The sequence below is a fragment of the Rhinichthys klamathensis genome, unplaced genomic scaffold, assembly GCF_029890125.1.
Source record: "Rhinichthys klamathensis goyatoka isolate OS25496 unplaced genomic scaffold, OSU_Roscu_1.1 h1tg000487l_1, whole genome shotgun sequence".
Lineage (NCBI taxonomy): Eukaryota > Metazoa > Chordata > Actinopteri > Cypriniformes > Leuciscidae > Rhinichthys > Rhinichthys klamathensis.
The window spans coordinates 472,546-491,913 of NW_026606974.1; the positions used below are offsets into that span (position 1 = coordinate 472,546).

The window sequence follows — 19,368 nt, forward strand, 5'->3', positions numbered from 1 at the left end:
TCTAATTCCCAAAGAAGCAATTGAAAGCATTACAATATGAGCTGAAGACAATCTGAAGATATCTAATATCTGTTTGCTCTAATCTGCCCAATTCTTTCCGATGATAAGAATGAAACACCTTTCAGTGGCAAGGCTAAGCTAGAGGCGGGGTGATGGTGGTGAAGGATGTGTTGCGAATCTTCCTCATAAAAATGACAGCTACAAAAGCCTCCACTATAAAAAGAAAAGCCAGTGCTCTCCTGGGACAAATTTATCTGGAGTGCTCAACAGTGTTAGATTTTCAGTTGAGAGAGGGGACTCTGTGTGTTTGTGTGTGTGTTTCTAAGTGGTGATGGGAAAAGTTAAGGACTCCTGCAATGGACCGGTGTGAGAGGCCACAAGCTAAGCGCTTAACCAGATAACTCAATAATAAGTGTTTATTTTTTCCCACCTTTGTCTTTAGCTTCATCTCTCCTGCTTTTGCATGCATTTATAAATCCAAAAAGGTCCATTTATTCAAACTAGAAGTGAACAAATACACCCACCGGTGTGGGCAACTGGGAGAAAACAGGAGTGTGAACATGACAGCAGCAGCTGAGATTTACATTAGGTTTCGCTCATGTGGATCTGTCAGGAGTCAGTGGGTCCTGTCTAAAGAAACACTCACGGCGCTGTCGCTCAGCTGGGGTTTGTGTGTCGCAGTCTGGAATTGCTGAGACTTGCACATCCCTATGGTGTTGTTGAGAACTCAGGACTACATGTCAGATCCAGAAAGAAAGATTTGGATGCAGTGCTGTTGTCGGATTTCTCAAATGAATCATGAGTTCTTTTAATGAATATCCTGGATTGATTTGATTATCAGTTGGAATTAAATTTGTAAGCTATTGATTTGAGTGAAAATCGTAAAAACAATGAATGAGTTCTCACAAGTGTTGGATGTGCATGGATTTAACTAGTATAGGGCAAAATGAAATTTGATAAAAGTTTAATATCAGCAAATAATAACAAATAAAATGATTCTCGGACATACACTACAGTTCAAAAGTTTGGGGTCGGAAAGCTTTTTTAATGCCTTTGAAAGAAGTATCTAATGCCCCCCAAGGCTGCATTCATTTAATCAAAAATACAGTAAAAACAGTAATATTGTAAAATATTATTAGAATTAAACATTTTCATTTTAATATATTTAAAAATTAAGTTTATTCCTCTGATGGCAAAGCTGAATTTTCAGCATAATTACTCCAGTCTTCAGTGTCACAATCATGATCCTTCAGAAATAATTCTAATATGCTGATTTGCTGCTAAAGAAACATTTCTTATTATTATCAATGCTGAAAACAGTCATGCTGCTTAATATTTTTTTGTGGAACTGGGAACCGTGATACTTTTTTAGAATTCTTTGCTGAATAGAAAGTTCAAAAGAACAGCATTTATTTAAAATAGAAATTTAAATGTCTTTACTGTCACTTTTGATCAATTTAATGCAAATTTTTTCAAAGTATTAATTTCTTTTTTTTTTAAATCTTCCTGAACCCAAACTCTTGAACAGGAGTGTGTGTGTTTATTATTGAATGACAAAGTTTAGTTTTCTATACACATCAAAGTGTATTAAATAGCTAAATTAAAATGTTAAGTATATGCATTTAAAATATTACAAATATTTATTTTGATGTTTGTTAGAGAATTGAAGATTCATTGATTAGAGAGATAAACACAATATTTAGTGTGCTTGTTAAAGGCAAATTTTCATGTTTGTGCATCAGGGTACTGTACTGTAGGTGCAGAAATGCACTGCTTTGTGTTTTAAAATAAATGTTGCTAATGCACAGCGTGTCACTTATTTATTATAAACACAATCACAATTATGTTAGGAGGAAACCTAATGAACAAGAATTATTTATGCTAAATTACACTAATTAACAGTGCATGCCCTAATTGAGTCAACTTCAAAAACACAGTGGCAAACAACACTCTTTAAGTACATTCTTTTTACCCTTTAAAAAAAAAATACAATCATTTTTTTAACCAATTCATTAGATAAGCAATTCTCTGAAATGAATCGGTTGGCTGAACATGTGACAACTCCCCCCCCCCCCCCCTGTGCACATAAAAGTATCGTCACGTGTGTCTGTGTGTGTTTGTGTGTTATGGCCTCAGATTTGGTGCAAGCAGAAAACTATTTCGGATCATAGCCTACAATTTCATGATCAATTTTGCAGACACGATGATGGTGCAGCGTCCACTTCCTTTTTGTGTGCATTTATAAGCTGTGTAATGTCAGCGCTGCCTCCATTAGCAATGGAAAAGCGAGCTCCACAAATGTCACATCTTAATTTACTTGGCTCTGTCAGTGGCTCCCTTTTTAATAATTAATCATTTAAACTATTTTTAAAGATCCTCTTAAAATGCATAAACATGCTTTTTTTTGACATCTTGTGTCGGAATTGATCACCTCTGTGCTCTGTCACTGACACTAACATTGTATCCCGCCTTGACTGTCGATAGAGAATTGTGACTGGATGGATGGTATATTTGTTCTTCAAAATATACTGTGACGTGATTGGCTACTTTTGATATAGGCTATTCTCGCATGACAGAAGTCTCGCTCTATCGCTCGGCAATAAATACATTTGATGAAAGATAAAATATGGAACAAAACATGGTTTTTTCATAATTAAAAATAAGAAAAGCTGAAATACGTCATTATTTTATTTATTTGTAACATTATTCTTTGAAAGTGTCATGACATTATGCAGTCCCTGGTGTGAACTGCAAATATGAGTGTTTGTGTTTTTAACTTCAGGCGATGGTTTAATATTCAATACTTAACGGGCCATGTTAAGACTTGGGATCATGTAATCAAACAAATGGCTAAATTATAAGACTTCATTTGTAATGATTGATCAATGCTGCCTTTCGCTAACATAGTTAGCAATATCTAAGAGGAATGTGGATCCCTGACAGATTATAGCACTAATTCACAGAAGTGCTTTAATAAGTAAGGATTAGCCAGCCTTTCCATTTTCAATCAGTCCAATCCATAACGGGGGGCAGCACAAAACGCTCTACCTCATTAAACAAGATCTTATTAACTGGAGCTAGGCTTTTTCAGCTTAAAACTTGTGCATTTAATCAATTAAGTTGCATGCGTTAAGTTAATCATCATAATTCTACACATTTTGTGGGATCAAATGTCAATGTTTCATTATAATGTATTTTTATTATGATTGGCAGTTCCTTTTTTCTTGCAGAGTTTAAATGAACTGTTTCAAAAGAAGCATGTTTTAAATAATTTTTTTTAAACTGCCTTAAGCTGTAATTGCTGAAGACCAGAGTGCTGAGGGTGGGAGGGTGAACCCATTATTATTTTAGTATTTTAGCTGTTCAAGGAAAATCTTTTATTTTTATTTAAAAAAATATATATTATTTTTTACATTTTTTATTATTTTGTATTTTTTTTGCTTCTTTTTAAATATTCGGAGGCTTTGATACCATTTAAATCCTGGATAATCCACTGATCACTTTCATTCTTTTGACAATTAGCAAAACACCTTTTACTGTCACTCAAACGGTGAAGTTTGTGTTGAGGCTTTAAAGGGATAGTCCATCCAACAATGAAAATTCTTTAAGTAAAAGTAGTTTTTTTTTTTTCATATCAAAAGCTTTCAAAAATAAAATGCTTTTAAATATTCAACATTTACACAAAGATTGCTTTGATACCAAATTTGCCCATCATCAAAGCTTGAAAAAACCTTCAAGTCAAAATGCTGAACGAATCCCATATTTTGATCAGAAAACAAAATCCCTTGGGGTCTGTTTACAATGTTCACTCAACACAGTATGGAGTGAAATAAAAATGGCTTAGTTTGCATTTCCAACCCAGGGTCATTATAAAAACGTGCCAGTGGCAACATTTCAGCAAAATGATATTTCGTTGCTACCTAAACGATAGTGTTAACAAAAGCTTGAGATGAAAATGCATTTACTGATGCAACCATGCCAGTTTAGTCTGCTTCAGTCTTTGAAATCTTTTATATGTTGTGATTCGTGTTTTTAAGGACCTGAGCGTTCTGCATTCGAAATGCAATGCTGTACCAAGTAAGCTACCCAAGCAAATTTATTACCAGTCAGAAAAGCCATAGATATGAAGCTGTTTATGTGATTTATGTGATTTAATCGTAATTTATGTGAAAAGGAGTTAAAGTTGTTGGTGTTTTACGGCTTCTAGTAATCATTTCAGCTAGAAACTGTAATGAATTGTAGATACATTTTTGCAAAAAATATAAGTAGAGGCTTGTTTTTCCAATGAGCCTGGGTTGTCCATTTCATCTCACAGTGTGCTTTATCAGCTCTATTGTTTGCATCTTCCCTTCTTTCCGTTCTGGCCCTGGTTGACACTTCCAATGTTTTTGTTTTTGCCAGAGTTGGCAAATTGCACTGCTCCATGGCTCACTTCAACATACTGCATTTTACCTTCCCCAACTTCAGTTACGCTAAATAAAATGAGTCAAGTGAGATGAATGTTCATGTCTGACATCAGCTTTACTGCACATCCGGGAGCCACAAACTGATCAAGGGCAAACAGGTTTGAGTTTATTCGTAGGAGGTACTTTCAGTTCTTTGGAAATAGACTTATGCTTCATTATAAAATGTTCTGCAGTAAGATGTAAGATGTAATTAGATATAAGCCTATCTTTGCAGCAAGTAAATCAAAACACACGAGCACTAAGCCTTCACTTATGCTGCGAAAAAAAAATGAAGGAACCAATCAGAGTTCTTAAAGCAGCATCAGTGCTGATGAGCATCTGGTTATGCAAACCCTGTGAGTAAGTGCTTATGAATGGAATGTTTATCAAATTAAAATTTCAAAACTATATTTTTATACTGAAGAACCCTGGTTTCCTCGTATGTTTTTCCATAAACACCCCATAGCCTGTGATAGAGTCCTAAATGTGTTTCTTTTTCTGACTATATTCAGATGGGAGTCTCTAAAAGTGCTGAATTGTTAATGGAGCTCTAAGTGGAGAGGAAATAATCATATTTGCACAGTTATAATTAAAGCTATTGGTAAAGACATATTGATCACCACCACCTTTGGCTGCCAGCCTGTGATTACGCTCAGGGATTGAGCCATAAAATATATATTTCTTCAAGATGGCAAGCTACATGGTTACTTAACTGAACAAAAGGGAACTTGATTGTTGTAGAAATTCCGTCTATTTGCAGAACTAGAGAAATATGTTCTCACCTTATTTATGGATAGGTTGCAATAGTCGAGTAAAATACAACCTATATTTATGTTTGTTTTATTCTAGTTTTTTATAGTTTTAGAACTGGTAGCTTAATTGCAGTGCTAACATTGTGTCATGTTTTAGCTGGTAGACAATTTGAACAATTAAAACCTCTCAGAGAAGTTACATTTTTCATTTAATATCCTATTATCTGTTGTAGAAACCTGCTTGAAACCAGCCTAAGCTGCTTTCTGCTCTTAGATGGTTTAATATGGTCTCTCAGACCGGTCAAGCTGCTCTAAATGAGATAGCTCACCCAAAAAATAAAAATTCTATAATTTTACTAAATCTCTATTTCACTCTGGGTTTTTTTTTTATGCAAAAGAAGATATTGTGATTTTGTGAAGAATGTTAGTAAACAGTATTTTTTGTCCATACAATGGAAGTCAATGGTAACCAAAACGGAGAAGTATCTCAAAATGATGACAGAATTTTGTTTTGGGGTGAACTGTGAACCTTGCTGGTGTTTAGATGATTTAGCTGGGCGGGGAGCTGGTCTCCCAGCATGACTAACTGAAAACCTAACAGACCAACCTGACCTGCCTGGGAAAAACAGCTAAGGGACATTTATAGCAAGGACCATTACAATATTGATAGCTATAAATATGAACTTTTAATAATCGTTCTAATTACATAAGAATAGGAAAGTCCACACCACAACTATAATGACAATGACACAAATAGGGTTGGGTAAGTTCACATTTTTACCGGTACCTGAAATTCGGTGCCGGTACCCATGTTCCCTTTTTTTTTTTATAAAAAAAATTCATTTCTATGAAATGTTTTGTTTTCCACAAATTCTGTGTTGTGAATTTTCTAGTAATCAAATGAAGACATAAAACATTAATTTAATAGATTTGTTTTTATGAAAATATATTTTTTTGCCAAACAACAAGAGCTCGAGCATTTAAAGTGGCAGACGAGAGACAACACAACTTTAGCACTTTAACAAAAAATAATTAACAGAAGGTTATCAATCATTAGTGTGGATCCTAATGTAGTTATAGTTAACTTTATGGTTTTTTTATGTTTGTGTACAGGCCTTAAAACCAGCAAACCTCGAAAATATAAAGTTTCTCACATACCTAATCTTTTTTAAATAATTTGTCAGAGACTGTTACACCAAATATTTGTACCGTCAAATGATTTTGTTATTTAGAGTTTCACCTATTATGTTTTCACTGAAGATATGGGACATTAAATCAAATGAATGGAAGATTAAGTCCGTCATTCTAAAACTTCTGTCTTCTCTCTCTTTCTGTCGCCCACAGCTTGTGAGTTGATGAACAGAGGTATCCTAGCACTGGTCAGCTCTATCGGCTGTATGTCCGCGGGGTCGCTGCAGTCTTTAGCTGACGCCATGCACATCCCTCACCTCTTCATCCAGAGGGCGCCCGCGGGGACTCCTCGCTCTAGCTGTCCGCCCACCAGTCGCGCCCATCCAGACGACTACACTCTCTTCGTGCGACCTCCCGTCTACCTAAATGACGTCATCTTCCAAGTGGTGATGGAGTACACCTGGCAAAAGTTCATTATCTTCTATGACACCGACTATGGTGAGTAGTTTTACTTTACTGATAGCATTAGTAAACGGCCATAAGGAGCTCCTTCAGAGTGTGTCCAATCAGTGACCCCACATTAACACCCCTTTATTACCACCACAGAGAGAACATTTTACAGCATTATTACCTCCATTGCTCATGTGTTTAAGGCATTTTGCCTGTGTGTGTGTTTAAGAGAAAAGAGCATGGAATGAGGGAAAAGCATTCACAGATTAACCACAGAGCCGAATGGGCTGTTTCCCACAGGCCTATCAGTCCAAGGGGCCTCATTTATTTTTTATTTTTTTGGAACATACATCTTCCCTTGAGGCTTTACCCATTGCATTTCATTGCGTTTCTCTCAGTCTTGCAATGTATTACCGACTGAGCAAACTGGTTAAAGTTAAGCATGTTTCGTAATAGGTTTTGACAGGAGCGTAGTAGATGAGAATTTGCCTGCAGTTAGTCAGGCAGTTACCCAGCCACCAGTTTAGAGCCATTTTCATTGATCAAGGCACTGAATATTTTCCACAATCATGAAGCTAATTACTCACGTCAGCCAGGGAAAGATTGATGGGAGGTAAAACAAAGCATTCTTTAAGATGGATGTTTTAGTCATAACGTCAGTATTCTACCAATAAGAAAGAATAATGATATATTAAGAATTGTATTTGTTGCATTTAAATTATCATACAATAAGAAAATACTTTTGGTTCTGACCATTTGGGGTATATGTTGGTGTCAGAAAAGTGATAGAAAAGAGAAAAATACTAAATGTGTGAAAAGAGAGTATAATGGACAATAAAAGAAAAATGAAAGATAGATAATAATACACATTGACTGATTTAGGACGCTCTACAACTCTTGAATCATACACAAATGCTTTCAATGGGTGACTCACTGATTGATTCTAATAAAGACTGATGTTAGCATGTTGCTAAGACTGTCAAAATATAAAAATGTCACTACATGATTATCATGGTCAAAATAATTCATAATATTATTGTAATAGATTCCTATGGAAATTTTGAAAATAAAATTAATTCAAATAGAATTCAAATTAATCTATAGCTTTGTTTATTTTTAATGAGTCACACTCAAAATAAGTGTAGGTAGGCAGAGAGAGAGTTTATAACCATAGCTGTACAAAAAGAACTTCCTGCAGTCTGGGGTGTCTTACAGAATACAAAAAAAATCCCCACACTGGCTCACTTTTTTTCGGGTGCGGATAGTGTCTTACTTTCGTCTGTTGTTCTTCATCACAAAAGTTTATTATTTGCATGTGTTGCCAATTTAGACTTAGTAAATGATTTTACTCGCACAATGACATACACTTTTATGCACGCACACACCCGAAGTGTAGGCATAGAAAGCAGGTGGCCACACAGTAGGGAGCACTGAAGTTTTGTTTTCTTTCATGTCTTATTGCAGTTAATTTGTCAAATACATACACGGTTTACTTAAACACAGACATGTGTGTTTTAAGGGAACGTTAACAGCTGGGACAAAGTTAGATGTGTGAGTATATTGGAACCGTGCAGGTTTTAAAGTGACAGCAGCCTAATATACCTGCTATTTTTTTTAACTGGGATTTTCATAATGTATTCTGGGATTGACTTCTGTGTGAATGATACACGCACTAGTAAAACAAAGTATCTTAGCAGGCAGCGTAATTAAAATATCTGTGTTCTGGAACATATGATGCCTTAAAATCCTGTAGGCTTAGGCAGCTTGTTTGGAACCGAGCATTTGTGTTTGTGAGTGGGTTAAAGAGAGAGAGGGAGCGAGATATAAGTATATAATGCAGAAATATAATGTAGTTGTGTGTGAAAAGAACTTCATGGTTGATGGTCCCTCTGGAGGGCATGCTCTGCTGCAGCAGGTTAAGGTGCGAATGATTAAGTACCTGTCCCCGAAGACAAACGGATATGATTTCAGCCATGTCCAGAGGGCCCATATGCCTTTGGCAGCTATATAGTTATGAAGCCTTAGAGATCCTCTCCCCTCCTCCTTGCCTTAAGTGTGCGGAGAGCTTGACCAGTGACTCTGAAGATAGACTCCTCAGACATTTGATTAGCTGGGCTCTGAACAAGAGATCTTTCAGAGAGAACAAAGTGTTCCTAAATTGCTTTGGCTTTTTAAGATGACTTGGACAATAGAGAGTTCATTGATAAATTGATTTTGCCTCCTTGGTGTCCCCTGTTTTTTAGGACTAGTGGTGCTGGCAGAAGCCTAAAAAAAAAAAAAATCCGTTTGTGGTCTGAGGTTTTCCTCTATGTTAAGTATCCTCTGCCATAACTGAAGTTGTTCAGTGGTTTAGGCAACTTCATAAAAGTGATTTTGAAATAAATTCAAGTGTTTTTTGAGCTAAGTGGATTTTGACTACAGCTTCACAAATACTGATTTTGTTGACAAATAATTTGAAAGGACTTTTTGTTGCTTATAAGTTTCATAGAAACATAGAAATGTTTCTATTTCAAATACATGATGTTCTTTTTAACTCTCTGATGTTCTTTTTAACTCTGAAAAAAGACACTATTGTGGTTTCCACACCAAATTAAACAGAACAGTACTTTTCAGTGATAATAATAAGAAAGGAATCTTGAATATCAAATTAGCATATTAACATTCATTTTGAAGGATTATGTGATATTGAAGACTGGAGTATTGGCTGCTAAAAATTCAGCTTTGCCATCACAGGAATAAATAATAAAGTATAAATAATAGAAAACAGTAATTAATGTTACTGTTTTTACTGTGGTTTTGATCACATAAATGAACATAATTTTCTTTCAAAAGCAAGCAAACAAACAAACAAAAAATACTCACCCCAAACTTAAAATGTATAGATGTATAGTAAAACTATAATGTATAACTGATAAATGTATAACGAAAATATATATAAATTGAAATGGAATCAAATTGAGATAGCATTTTTCTGCTATCCAAAATTCTGTGTAATTACACATCACATTCTAGTAGCTATTTCAAAATGCATACTTCTATCTAGTGGTGCACGATATATCGGCCGCCGATATAATATCGGCCGATATGGTAAATTTTTTACACATCGGTATCGTTCCGATGTCAAAATAGGGCCGATGTGAACAGGCCGATAATCATTCCTGTGTATTTGACGTGTGTGTAGATGTGAGTGTGGGGGCGGGGATGTTTGTTTTTGCACAAGCGCATACATTACGAGCGCAAGTCCTGTCAGTTTAAACATAAGCGCAAGAAGACTGCAACTTGCGCGCTGTTTTCTGTCAGCCGCGTATTTTTGTCCCGCCAAAGCCTTATTTGACCGGTGAGTGATGTAGATGACTGACTGCTGCGCTTGTTTAACTGAGAGAACGAGCAGAGAGAGTGAAAGCCCCGGTCGGGCGCGCACACACAAGGCCGGAAGACCGAAGTTTTTTTTTTTCTGAACTACCACAGGTTGTGAATTGTGCTAAAATAACGTTGCCTTATCTTCTCTGAAAAGCTTTCCACACATTCAGATGACATAAACCACACTTTCAATAAACAAAAAAAAATCTATCTAGTGATGAAATGTTTTCTGTGTTGAGACAAATCTTGTGCGATGTCCTAAACTGCCTGGATAATCACACAACAATGTGTGCCATGGTCCGTTAATGACACGTCCGATTCGCGAACTAATGACTCCTTTGAACCGATTCACTTTAATGAATGGTTAAAACAACTGATCTGTCCAACACTGAACTCAAGAGACATAAATCGGAAACACTTTACAATAAGGTTCCATTTATTAAAGTCTAGTTAACTACATTAGTTAATATTCTATTAATATTAGTTTCTATGCAAATTTACTCCATGACAAAACCACCCCAGTCATTCTAGAATGATTCATTCTTTCCAAATAGAGCTAGTCAAGTCATCTGGTGAAATTGTTTTTATATCGCAATATATATCGCAGAAATATAAAATATCGCAATGTAATTTTTTACCAATATCATGCTGGCCTAATCCTCGCTATGTGTTTTCTATACAGAGATATCGACATCGGTAAATATCGGTATAGGCCATAACAGCAATATTAATATCGGTTATCGGTATCGACCACAAATTTTCACATCGGTGCATCACTTCTTCTATCTCAATTGAACTGCCCTTCATCTGCAGAGTAATGTAGGTCCCCTAGTTGTCTTCAGTTGTGCACCTGCAGATAAGCCAAGTAAATGTATGGAGAGAAAAGAGTAGCCATTGTTAATTGCTAAGATACAAAGTAGTGATTATGTGATTAAATGATTCATATATAATATGACGTGTACAGTTTCTTAGACATGCACAAATTTGTAAAAGTTAAAGGGGGGGTGAAACACTCAGTTTCAGTTAATCTTGAGTAGCTATCGAGTAATATTGCATCCATCATATCTCCAAAAAGTCTTTAGTTTTATTATATTTATAAAAGAAAGATAGGCTGTACCGAGTCTTTCCGGAAAAAGCCGAGCGGGTGGAGGCGTGCCGTGTGGGCGGATATAAATAATCTAGTGCTGGGCAACGATTAAAAAATTTAATCGCGATTAATCGCATGATTTTCTTGCGATTAATCGCGATTAATCGCGTTGTTACGCGCAATATTGAATAATGAATTCTAAAGTAGTGTATTGCGCACTTTTGATTTAAATGTACTGCTACAAAAGTGCAATAACATGTGGTTTGCAAAAACTTTAAACAAATAAGGTGCTTTTATACCAGCAGTATTCCCTTTACATAGTATCAATAAAATATTTCTTGTAAATCTCAACTTAAACATTAACGTAATCAAATCAAATATTTAAACAAAGCTATTTGCCACTGCCAGGGCATTACCTTTTATCTAGCTTGTTAAAAAGAGTCCAGTTTTCTTTTCTTTTTTTTTTTCTGAACAGGTATCTTGTATCAGGGAGCAGCAGAAACGGTCTAGTCAAAGGGTCATAATCACTACTACAGATATAAGTCGACCAACGTTACTTCTCTGATAGCAGCTTAGGTTTGGTCATGGCATGCCATGGTTTCCCACGTAAGATTACATTAAACAGAGGTAAAGCCCAATTTATACTTCTGCGTCGAACTCACGCCCTAGCTGTGTAGCGCGCGTACCCTGACGTGCATCTCTCCAAAAATGTAACGTCAATTCTACGCGTACCGCAAGCGCTGTGATTGCTAGAACCGCTCCCCGGGTTTCACACTCTCCCTCTGCATGTGTAATTGCGCGTCAACGCGGACAACGACGCAGATATATAAATGAAAACCAACGCGTAGTCTATAGCGTCGAGGCTCCGGCTTAGGTCCGACGCAGAAGTATAAATCAGCCTAGAGTGAGGTGAAGTGGTCGAGCAGGTGCAGCGACAAGCGGGTGCGTTTCTGTGAAACTGTTGCGGTCATGCTCGCCTCACGCACGCGCCCGCGCGTTGCCGAAGTTGAATTGTCTAACTTTTTGTACACGACGCGCAGCACAAATCATTGGAAGAGAGACTGATCCTTGGCTCGCTGTTTGTGAGTTTCCAGAATCTAAATAGTTATCAGGACATCAACAGGAGGGAATTCACATGGCAGAGCATCCCCGCTAAACTATACGCAGGCCTATCAGGTAAAGTTATGTATAATTTTAATTTAAGTTAAAAAGGCTACAGCTGCGTAGCGCACAGAAGCCGTTGCATGGTTACTATCCATAGAGCGCCTGTCATTCACTCGCGGAGCGCTGTCTCCCTTTCTGTTCACCTGAGAGAACCTGCCAAAGCCTCTCCACTGCTTGTTTGGGTGGGTTATTTGCTGGCTGACCAACATCCCACCCCTCCTGTGATCATGGTTTGACTGTAGGCCTATGTGTATTCAGAGCCAGTGAGCAACGGACTTTCAAAATAATAATAATAAAAAAAACTGCGTTAACGCGCGATAAAAAAATTGTCGGCATTAATTAATAAATGCGTTAACGCGATAATAACGCGTTAACTTGCCCAGCACTAAAATAATCACGAGCGTGCGAAGTGGTTTATGAAGACATCATTTGGTTTTACAATAAACAAACAGACACCTACAGTAGCCACCTAAACAAATGTATTTAAACAAACACACAACATACATCGCATGCTCCATAGATACATTAACTATTCGTGATCATGTTGTTTAGCCTACTTGCTGTGCTTAAGTTACACGCCGATAGACACACAGATATTTGAAGCAGTTCTACTCACCGCCTGCGGTTCCAATGCAAGACCGTAAACCTTTAGTGTTGGGACTGCTCCATCCTTGAGAACTAAACGATTAGCAAATCCGGCTTCGAACTGGGCCTTGTTTATAAAAAAATCATCCTCGAAATGCATGGAACAAACAAGAACACTTGCACAACTGTGTTGATGTTCTGGAAAAACAAACTCCATCCACTGGTCCCTTAACGCTTGATTCTTTGGGAATCTGTGCAGTGTTGTCTTGCCTTGGCAACCGAAAACACACTTCTTTGGTGACATATTCGAGCGCAGCCGATGCACAGCGCTTTGATGGGCATAGGTTACGGCTATCGCTCTACAGCTGCGCGCGCCCTTCCGAGAGAAGTGCCCTTAGGACCGTATAAGGAAATTCCGGCGCATCTGACGTCATACGCGCCCATAATCGAAAAAAACTTTCCCAAACTTGTGACAACCAGGAAGGAGTATTTTGAGAACAGAAATACTCAATCAAACGTACAACTTAATTTTTGAAACTTTGTCCATGTTTAGCATGGGAATCCAACTCTTTAACAGTGTAAAAAACTCACTATGCATGAAATAGCATTTCACCCCCCCTTTAAGTTTTAATTCCTCTTCTGAATGTAGATTGTACAGGTAATAGAGACATGTGTTCAACATAATGTGTTGTCTCACTGCTTAAGGTGAAGTCAGTGACCTCTAATGCGATTACCACCTTCCATAAATTCAGTTTGAATAGCCATGGCGTAGCACTTATAATATTAGAATAACCTGTCCAGCACTTTGCCAAACCAGGATAAGGTTAATTTAATGTGCAGCAAGTCCAAATGAGATGATTTCATGGTTAACAGACAAGTGGATAAAAAAGATAAAGGAAATTGAGTCCCTCTTTTGAGGAGATAATTAATAACGATCTAGGCCAATGACCCTATTATCCTCTCGTGATAACCAGTCGCCCTCTGTATTGTAGGGTGGGTCAGGAGTGAGGATATATTTAATTGGACATTTTCTCTTTTCCTTATTGTACATTGTTACAGGTCGTCACATGTTCCTGAATATAGTTTTCAAATACGTCCATCTTGGACCAGCTTAGAAATTCTTGTTGATCTAAGCTGGTCTTTTCATCAGGGACATCATCTATCTCTCTGTCTCTGTCTGTCTGTTTCTCTCTTAGCAAGATGCACTGTGACATGAAGATTTGTTTTTAGCCCCCATTGTCTCTCGCTAGTGTCGTAAAGTCTAGTGGAAACATTAAACACAGTAGAGAGGATGCAGCTAGTGGGAGATTCACAGCGTGAGAGCTCACTCAATCAGCGCTCAGCTGCGGGCCTCAGATCCGGTCCTTTGGATTCTGCTCACAGTTCCTACCAGGCCACATATGACTGCGTCTCTCAGAGAATTTATCTAGCTCTGGAATTTGATTTAAAGAACTCCCATCAGCCAAAAATAGTGTCAGTTCCCTCTAATCAGTAATCAGTAGACTGAACCGGAAACTGGCATGTATTGACTCATGTCAAGCTTTTGAGTGACTTAAGTCTCAGGCAGGGGTGGACGTGCTCTAATCAAGCCAAGCACCATTGATTTCTCTTTTAGATAGAAAGAGGTAGAAGTAAACTGAAGACTTTAGAGTAGTAGTTTGGGATTAAAAAAAAAGAGAAACTAAAACTTTGCATTAAAGATGTATACAGTATAATGCTTTGATCCAATAATGCCAGGGAGACACTTAATGACTAGCTGAAACATTCTAAGACTGAACTGAACCCACTTACAGACTGTTTCCAATGACTGGAGCAGATTTCAAACACCGACTGAACGCAACTGTCTCTGACTCTGCGTTTGTGCATGATCATTTGTAAGTATCAAATTTCATTCATAATCGGCCTTACAGTTGTTAAGTGTGTCCCCGGCTTAAAGGGACACTTCACCCATTTGCATTATTCTTTCCATTGTTAGAAACCCAGTCATACTATTGAATGGTCGTGCAACACTCTCTCATTTTCCCCTGAGACGAGAGAAATCCGCTATTTACCTTTTTCACTTCCTCCTACAATGACGCAAAAATCGTCATTTTACGTCTTTGTAGGAGGAAGTGTAAGAGGGGGGGATTTCTGGAAAGACTACAAGCACTAGATCCCACCCTTTCAAACCCGCCCATAGGGGGTTGGACCTAATGCGCTAACAGAGCTATCACAGATCAGTGGGTGGGACTTCACTTGTAGATACTGAAATTAATATCAGCCATCTTGTTTATAAGCTAAGCTAAAAAGCACTGTGGAGATAGGAAGTTATGACAATGACGGAAGAAACTAAACATGATATGGAAGTAGAGAATTTTGAAATTCTGCTGCTCGAATCCGCTGTTCGTGGCTATCTTTACGAGCCGCAATATAGTGAAGAGCAGCTGAGGCTGATGGAGGAACAGGAGGCGGCTGCCTGTCGCGGACGAGGAGCCCGGGCTGGCTCGAGCTGGGCGGACTGCTGGTGCCTGTGCTCTCGCTGTGCGCTACTGACACAGATAGAGTCCGCCTGCTGCAGAGAATTTCAACGATAGCAATTTCTCCTGGACGAAATCTCTGAATCAGACGAGCACACGGACGTTTGTGTTGTGATGTGAACCATCCTAGTGTCGCACCGCATATGTTCTGACTGAACCAGGTATCATGCAATAATTCACCATATAGAAAGAAATACAAACGAGGAGTAATTTGCTAATGAGTTTGCCAATGTAACGGGGTTCGTTGTTGTGGGAAGAAGGAGGCGGGAACCGGCGAACATTTAAACATTTTAATAGTAAAATAAACGCATACAAAACAAAAGTATAAGCCAGCTGGCCACACACAACAGAAACAAAACATAAAATCAAGCCTGTTCCTTTTGTGCTTCCGCTCCTCCGTGAGAGATATGAGGCCGCTGCGTCTCACAGGTGTCATTCATTATCACTCGCGCCGTCCTCTCACGTCCCTCGTCCTGCTCGTCACAGCCAACTAACTAGACATTTTGTGTGAAATGAATTTCAAACTCTTTTGGCAGCTAGCCTTGGAGACGGAAGAGTGATTTATCTGTTTGCGCTGTTCTGGATTAGTGGGAGTGGCTTGCGGAGCTGTGCAATGTGGTGCATTGTGGGAGTTGTTGTCTTACATACAAATGCGCCCTAAAGTTATTTTCTGTGTTTTCTCGGTCAAGAGGGCACCAAATTCAAAATTTCTTTTACATTTCGACTACATATATGACCCACTTTCAATAAAGATTAATGTTGAAATGGGTGGAATGACCCTAAGTCCCCGTGGGTGTTTTTATTTTTATTTAATAATGGGCATCCATCCATCCATCTCAAAAGGAAACCACACAACAAAGTATTAATTAAATTAGCATTGATGTGCCATATTTACTGTATAATAAGAATTTAAAACTAAAAGTTTTTTTTTTTTTTTTTACTTTCTGATGCCAAGGACCACCAAATCACCTTGCAACCCCATTCCTAAAATATCAAAGCAGCTGTATATTTGTCTATGTATTAGAACCATTTATGCTGTGTGCGATAAACAAGGGTTATATTATAAAGACAACATGCAATGTGCAAAATTATTTGATTGGCTTTTGTATTTATATCATATCAAAGCCAAAATAGAAAAAAAGATCTGGAAAATATTATTTGTACTGTTAAGAAAAATCATTTTCAGTTAAATGTAAAGCAATATGTAACATGCTAATACACTCACCTAAAGGATTATTAGGAACACCATACTAATACTGTGTTTGACCCCCTTTCGCCTTCAGAACTGCCTTAATTCTACGTGGCATTGATTCAACAAGGTGCTGAAAGCATTCTTTAGAAATGTTGGCCCATATTGATAGGATAGCATCTTGCAGTTGATGGAGATTTGTTGGATGCACATCCAGGGCACGAAGCTCCCGTTCCACCACATCCCAAAGATGCTCTATTGGGTTGAGATCTGGTGACTGTGGGGGCCATTTTAGTACAGTGAACTCATTGTCATGTTCAAGAAACCAATTTGAAATGATTCGAGCTTTGTGACATGGTGCATTATCCTGCTGGAAGTAGCCATCAGAGGATGGACATGGTCAGAAACAATGCTCAGGTAGGCCGTGGCATTTAAACGATGCCCAATTGGCACTAAGGGGCCTAAAGAAAACATCCCCCACACCATTACACCACCACCACCAGCCTGCACAGTGGTAACAAGGCATGATGGATCCATGTTCTCATTCTGTTTACGCCAAATTCTGACTCTACCATCTGAATGTCTCAACAGAAATCGAGACTCATCAGACCAGGCAATATTTTTCCAGTCTTCAACTGTCCAATTTTGTTGAGCTCTTGCGAATTGTAGCCTATTTTTCCTATTTGTAGTGGAGATGAGTGGTACCCGGTGGGGTCTTCTGCTGTTGTAGCCCATCCGCCTCAAGGTTGTGTGTGTTGTGGCTTCACAAATGCTTTGCTGCATACCTCGGTTGTAACGAGTGGTTATTTCAGTCAAAGTTGCTCTTCTATCAGCTTGAATCAGTCGGCCCATTCTCCTCTGACCTCTAGCATCAACAAGGCATTTTCGCCCACAGGACTGCCGCATACTGGATGTTTTTCCCTTTCCACACCATTCTTTGTAAACCCTAGAAATGGTTGTGCGTGAAAATCCCAGTAACTGAGCAGATTGTGAAATACTCAGACCGGCCTGTCTGGCACCAACAACCATGCCACGCTCAAAATAGCTAAATGCATTGAAGCAACTGCCATGTGATTGTTTGATTAGATAATTGCATTGATGAGAAATTGAACAGGTGTTCCTAATAATCCTTTAGGTGAGTGTATATATTTTTTGTAACATTTTATTTTGCAAAGAAGAACAGACTAATAATTAAGAAATATTCCTATTACAAAATTACAGTACACTATCAAATTGCTGTAAAATTTACAGCAACTTACAGCACACCTGTAAGAGCAGCTGTGAATTTACAGTTCTTTAATGTAATCTTTACAGTATGTTACTGTTATTAAATTTGGGCATGTTAGCAATGTGCCAATTCATGTTAGATACTGACTGTCTGTCTGTCTGTCTGTCTGTCTGTCTGTCTGTCTGTCTGTCTGTCTGTCTGTCTGTCTATCTAGCTTTTGAAACTGCTTAAACTTAAAACCTTCTTACTTAAATCTACTTCAAACTTTACGGTCGGGCTTTCTGAGGCTTTCTCAAGCCAAACTTTTCTATCTAGTTTAATGTCATGATTTCTGACTAACCAGTCTTAAGAAAGCAGAATTAAACACAGAACAACTTTCCAATTTGAAATCATCGGGTCAAGGTTTGACTAGTTAGCATGGGTTCAGTTCCCAGGGAACCTCAAATGCATTGCAAGTTGGATAAAAGCACCTGCCAAATGGATAAAAGTTTAGTTATGTAATGTGCAAACCAGGTGATGCAGAGCTATTAATGTGTGTTTGTGTGAAGTTTAGCTCAGTAACGTATGCTGGTGATGCTCAGAATTACAGCTGGGATTCTCTGACAGGAGAAGTGAGGGCAAAGTACGTAATGATTATGGAGACTCTAATGCTGATTATAATTACATGTGTATTTTTTTGACAGATAAAAAGGGCCTCCGTTGCTTTTTACGGCTGTGCTCTGTGTCTGTTTGTATTAATCTCCTTCGATATAACTTCTCCTGTTAAGACATAACTGATAAAGCCAAGCAGGCTACTCATCTTTGGATGAGGACTCTGTAATGTCCCGACTTCACACTTCATAGCAGTGTGCATTAACAGACCATTGCCTTCCACAACCCCATCCTGGAATAACGTAGCTGTGTTACATCTTTGTAAAACAGCTTCTACCCAGATGCCACTCCAGCACAGGGACCGTATCGCACCCCCCTATGTGTCCTCCACTATAAACACAAGCTGCTGTCTGCTGGAGCCCTGCCCTCCGCACTAGCTGGGGAACCCAATAAGACATTTCCAGCAGAACTGCAGTCGTAGATTTGCTTTAAATTGGATCCAGTGCACAGATGGAGGCACCAGTGCTTTTGACCCTCCTCCGGAATGCTGTGGATGTTGTCCTCATTTTCCCTTTTTAGCTGCATCGAGTGACAGTGTTTCAGTGGAGGTGCAGGCGGCGATGACCCTGCTAATTAAGCCAAGACCCAAACGACTCTGATTCTGGTTTTTGGGTGTTTCGAAAGTTAAAAACAATGGATTTCTTTTAAATGGTACTTCAAAAGAGAACTTTACAGGGGGATAGTTAACTTCAAGTAGTGACACTACTACTGTAACTTGACTACATTTTTCAGCAGCATGACAGCAGTTCAGTTATTTTTAGGGCTGTCAGTTAAACGCATTATTAATGGCGTTAACGCAAACCCATTTTA

General features: G+C 38.3%; 1 protein-coding gene across 4 annotated transcripts in view; it reads left to right on the forward strand.

Moving 5' to 3' along the window:
* Positions 1–19,368, forward strand: part of grid2 (glutamate receptor, ionotropic, delta 2) — a 493,389-nt gene that overhangs the window by 260,255 nt on the left and 213,766 nt on the right. For all 4 annotated transcript variants that reach the window (XR_008804120.1, XR_008804121.1, XM_056237495.1 and 1 more), the window contains exon 3: positions 6,542–6,826. Coding sequence is in view for 2 of the 4 variants with exons in the window: in XM_056237495.1 (XP_056093470.1) it covers positions 6,542–6,826 (285 nt within the window). In the remaining 2 variants the exon portion in view is untranslated. The remainder of the gene's footprint in view (positions 1–6,541; positions 6,827–19,368) is intronic.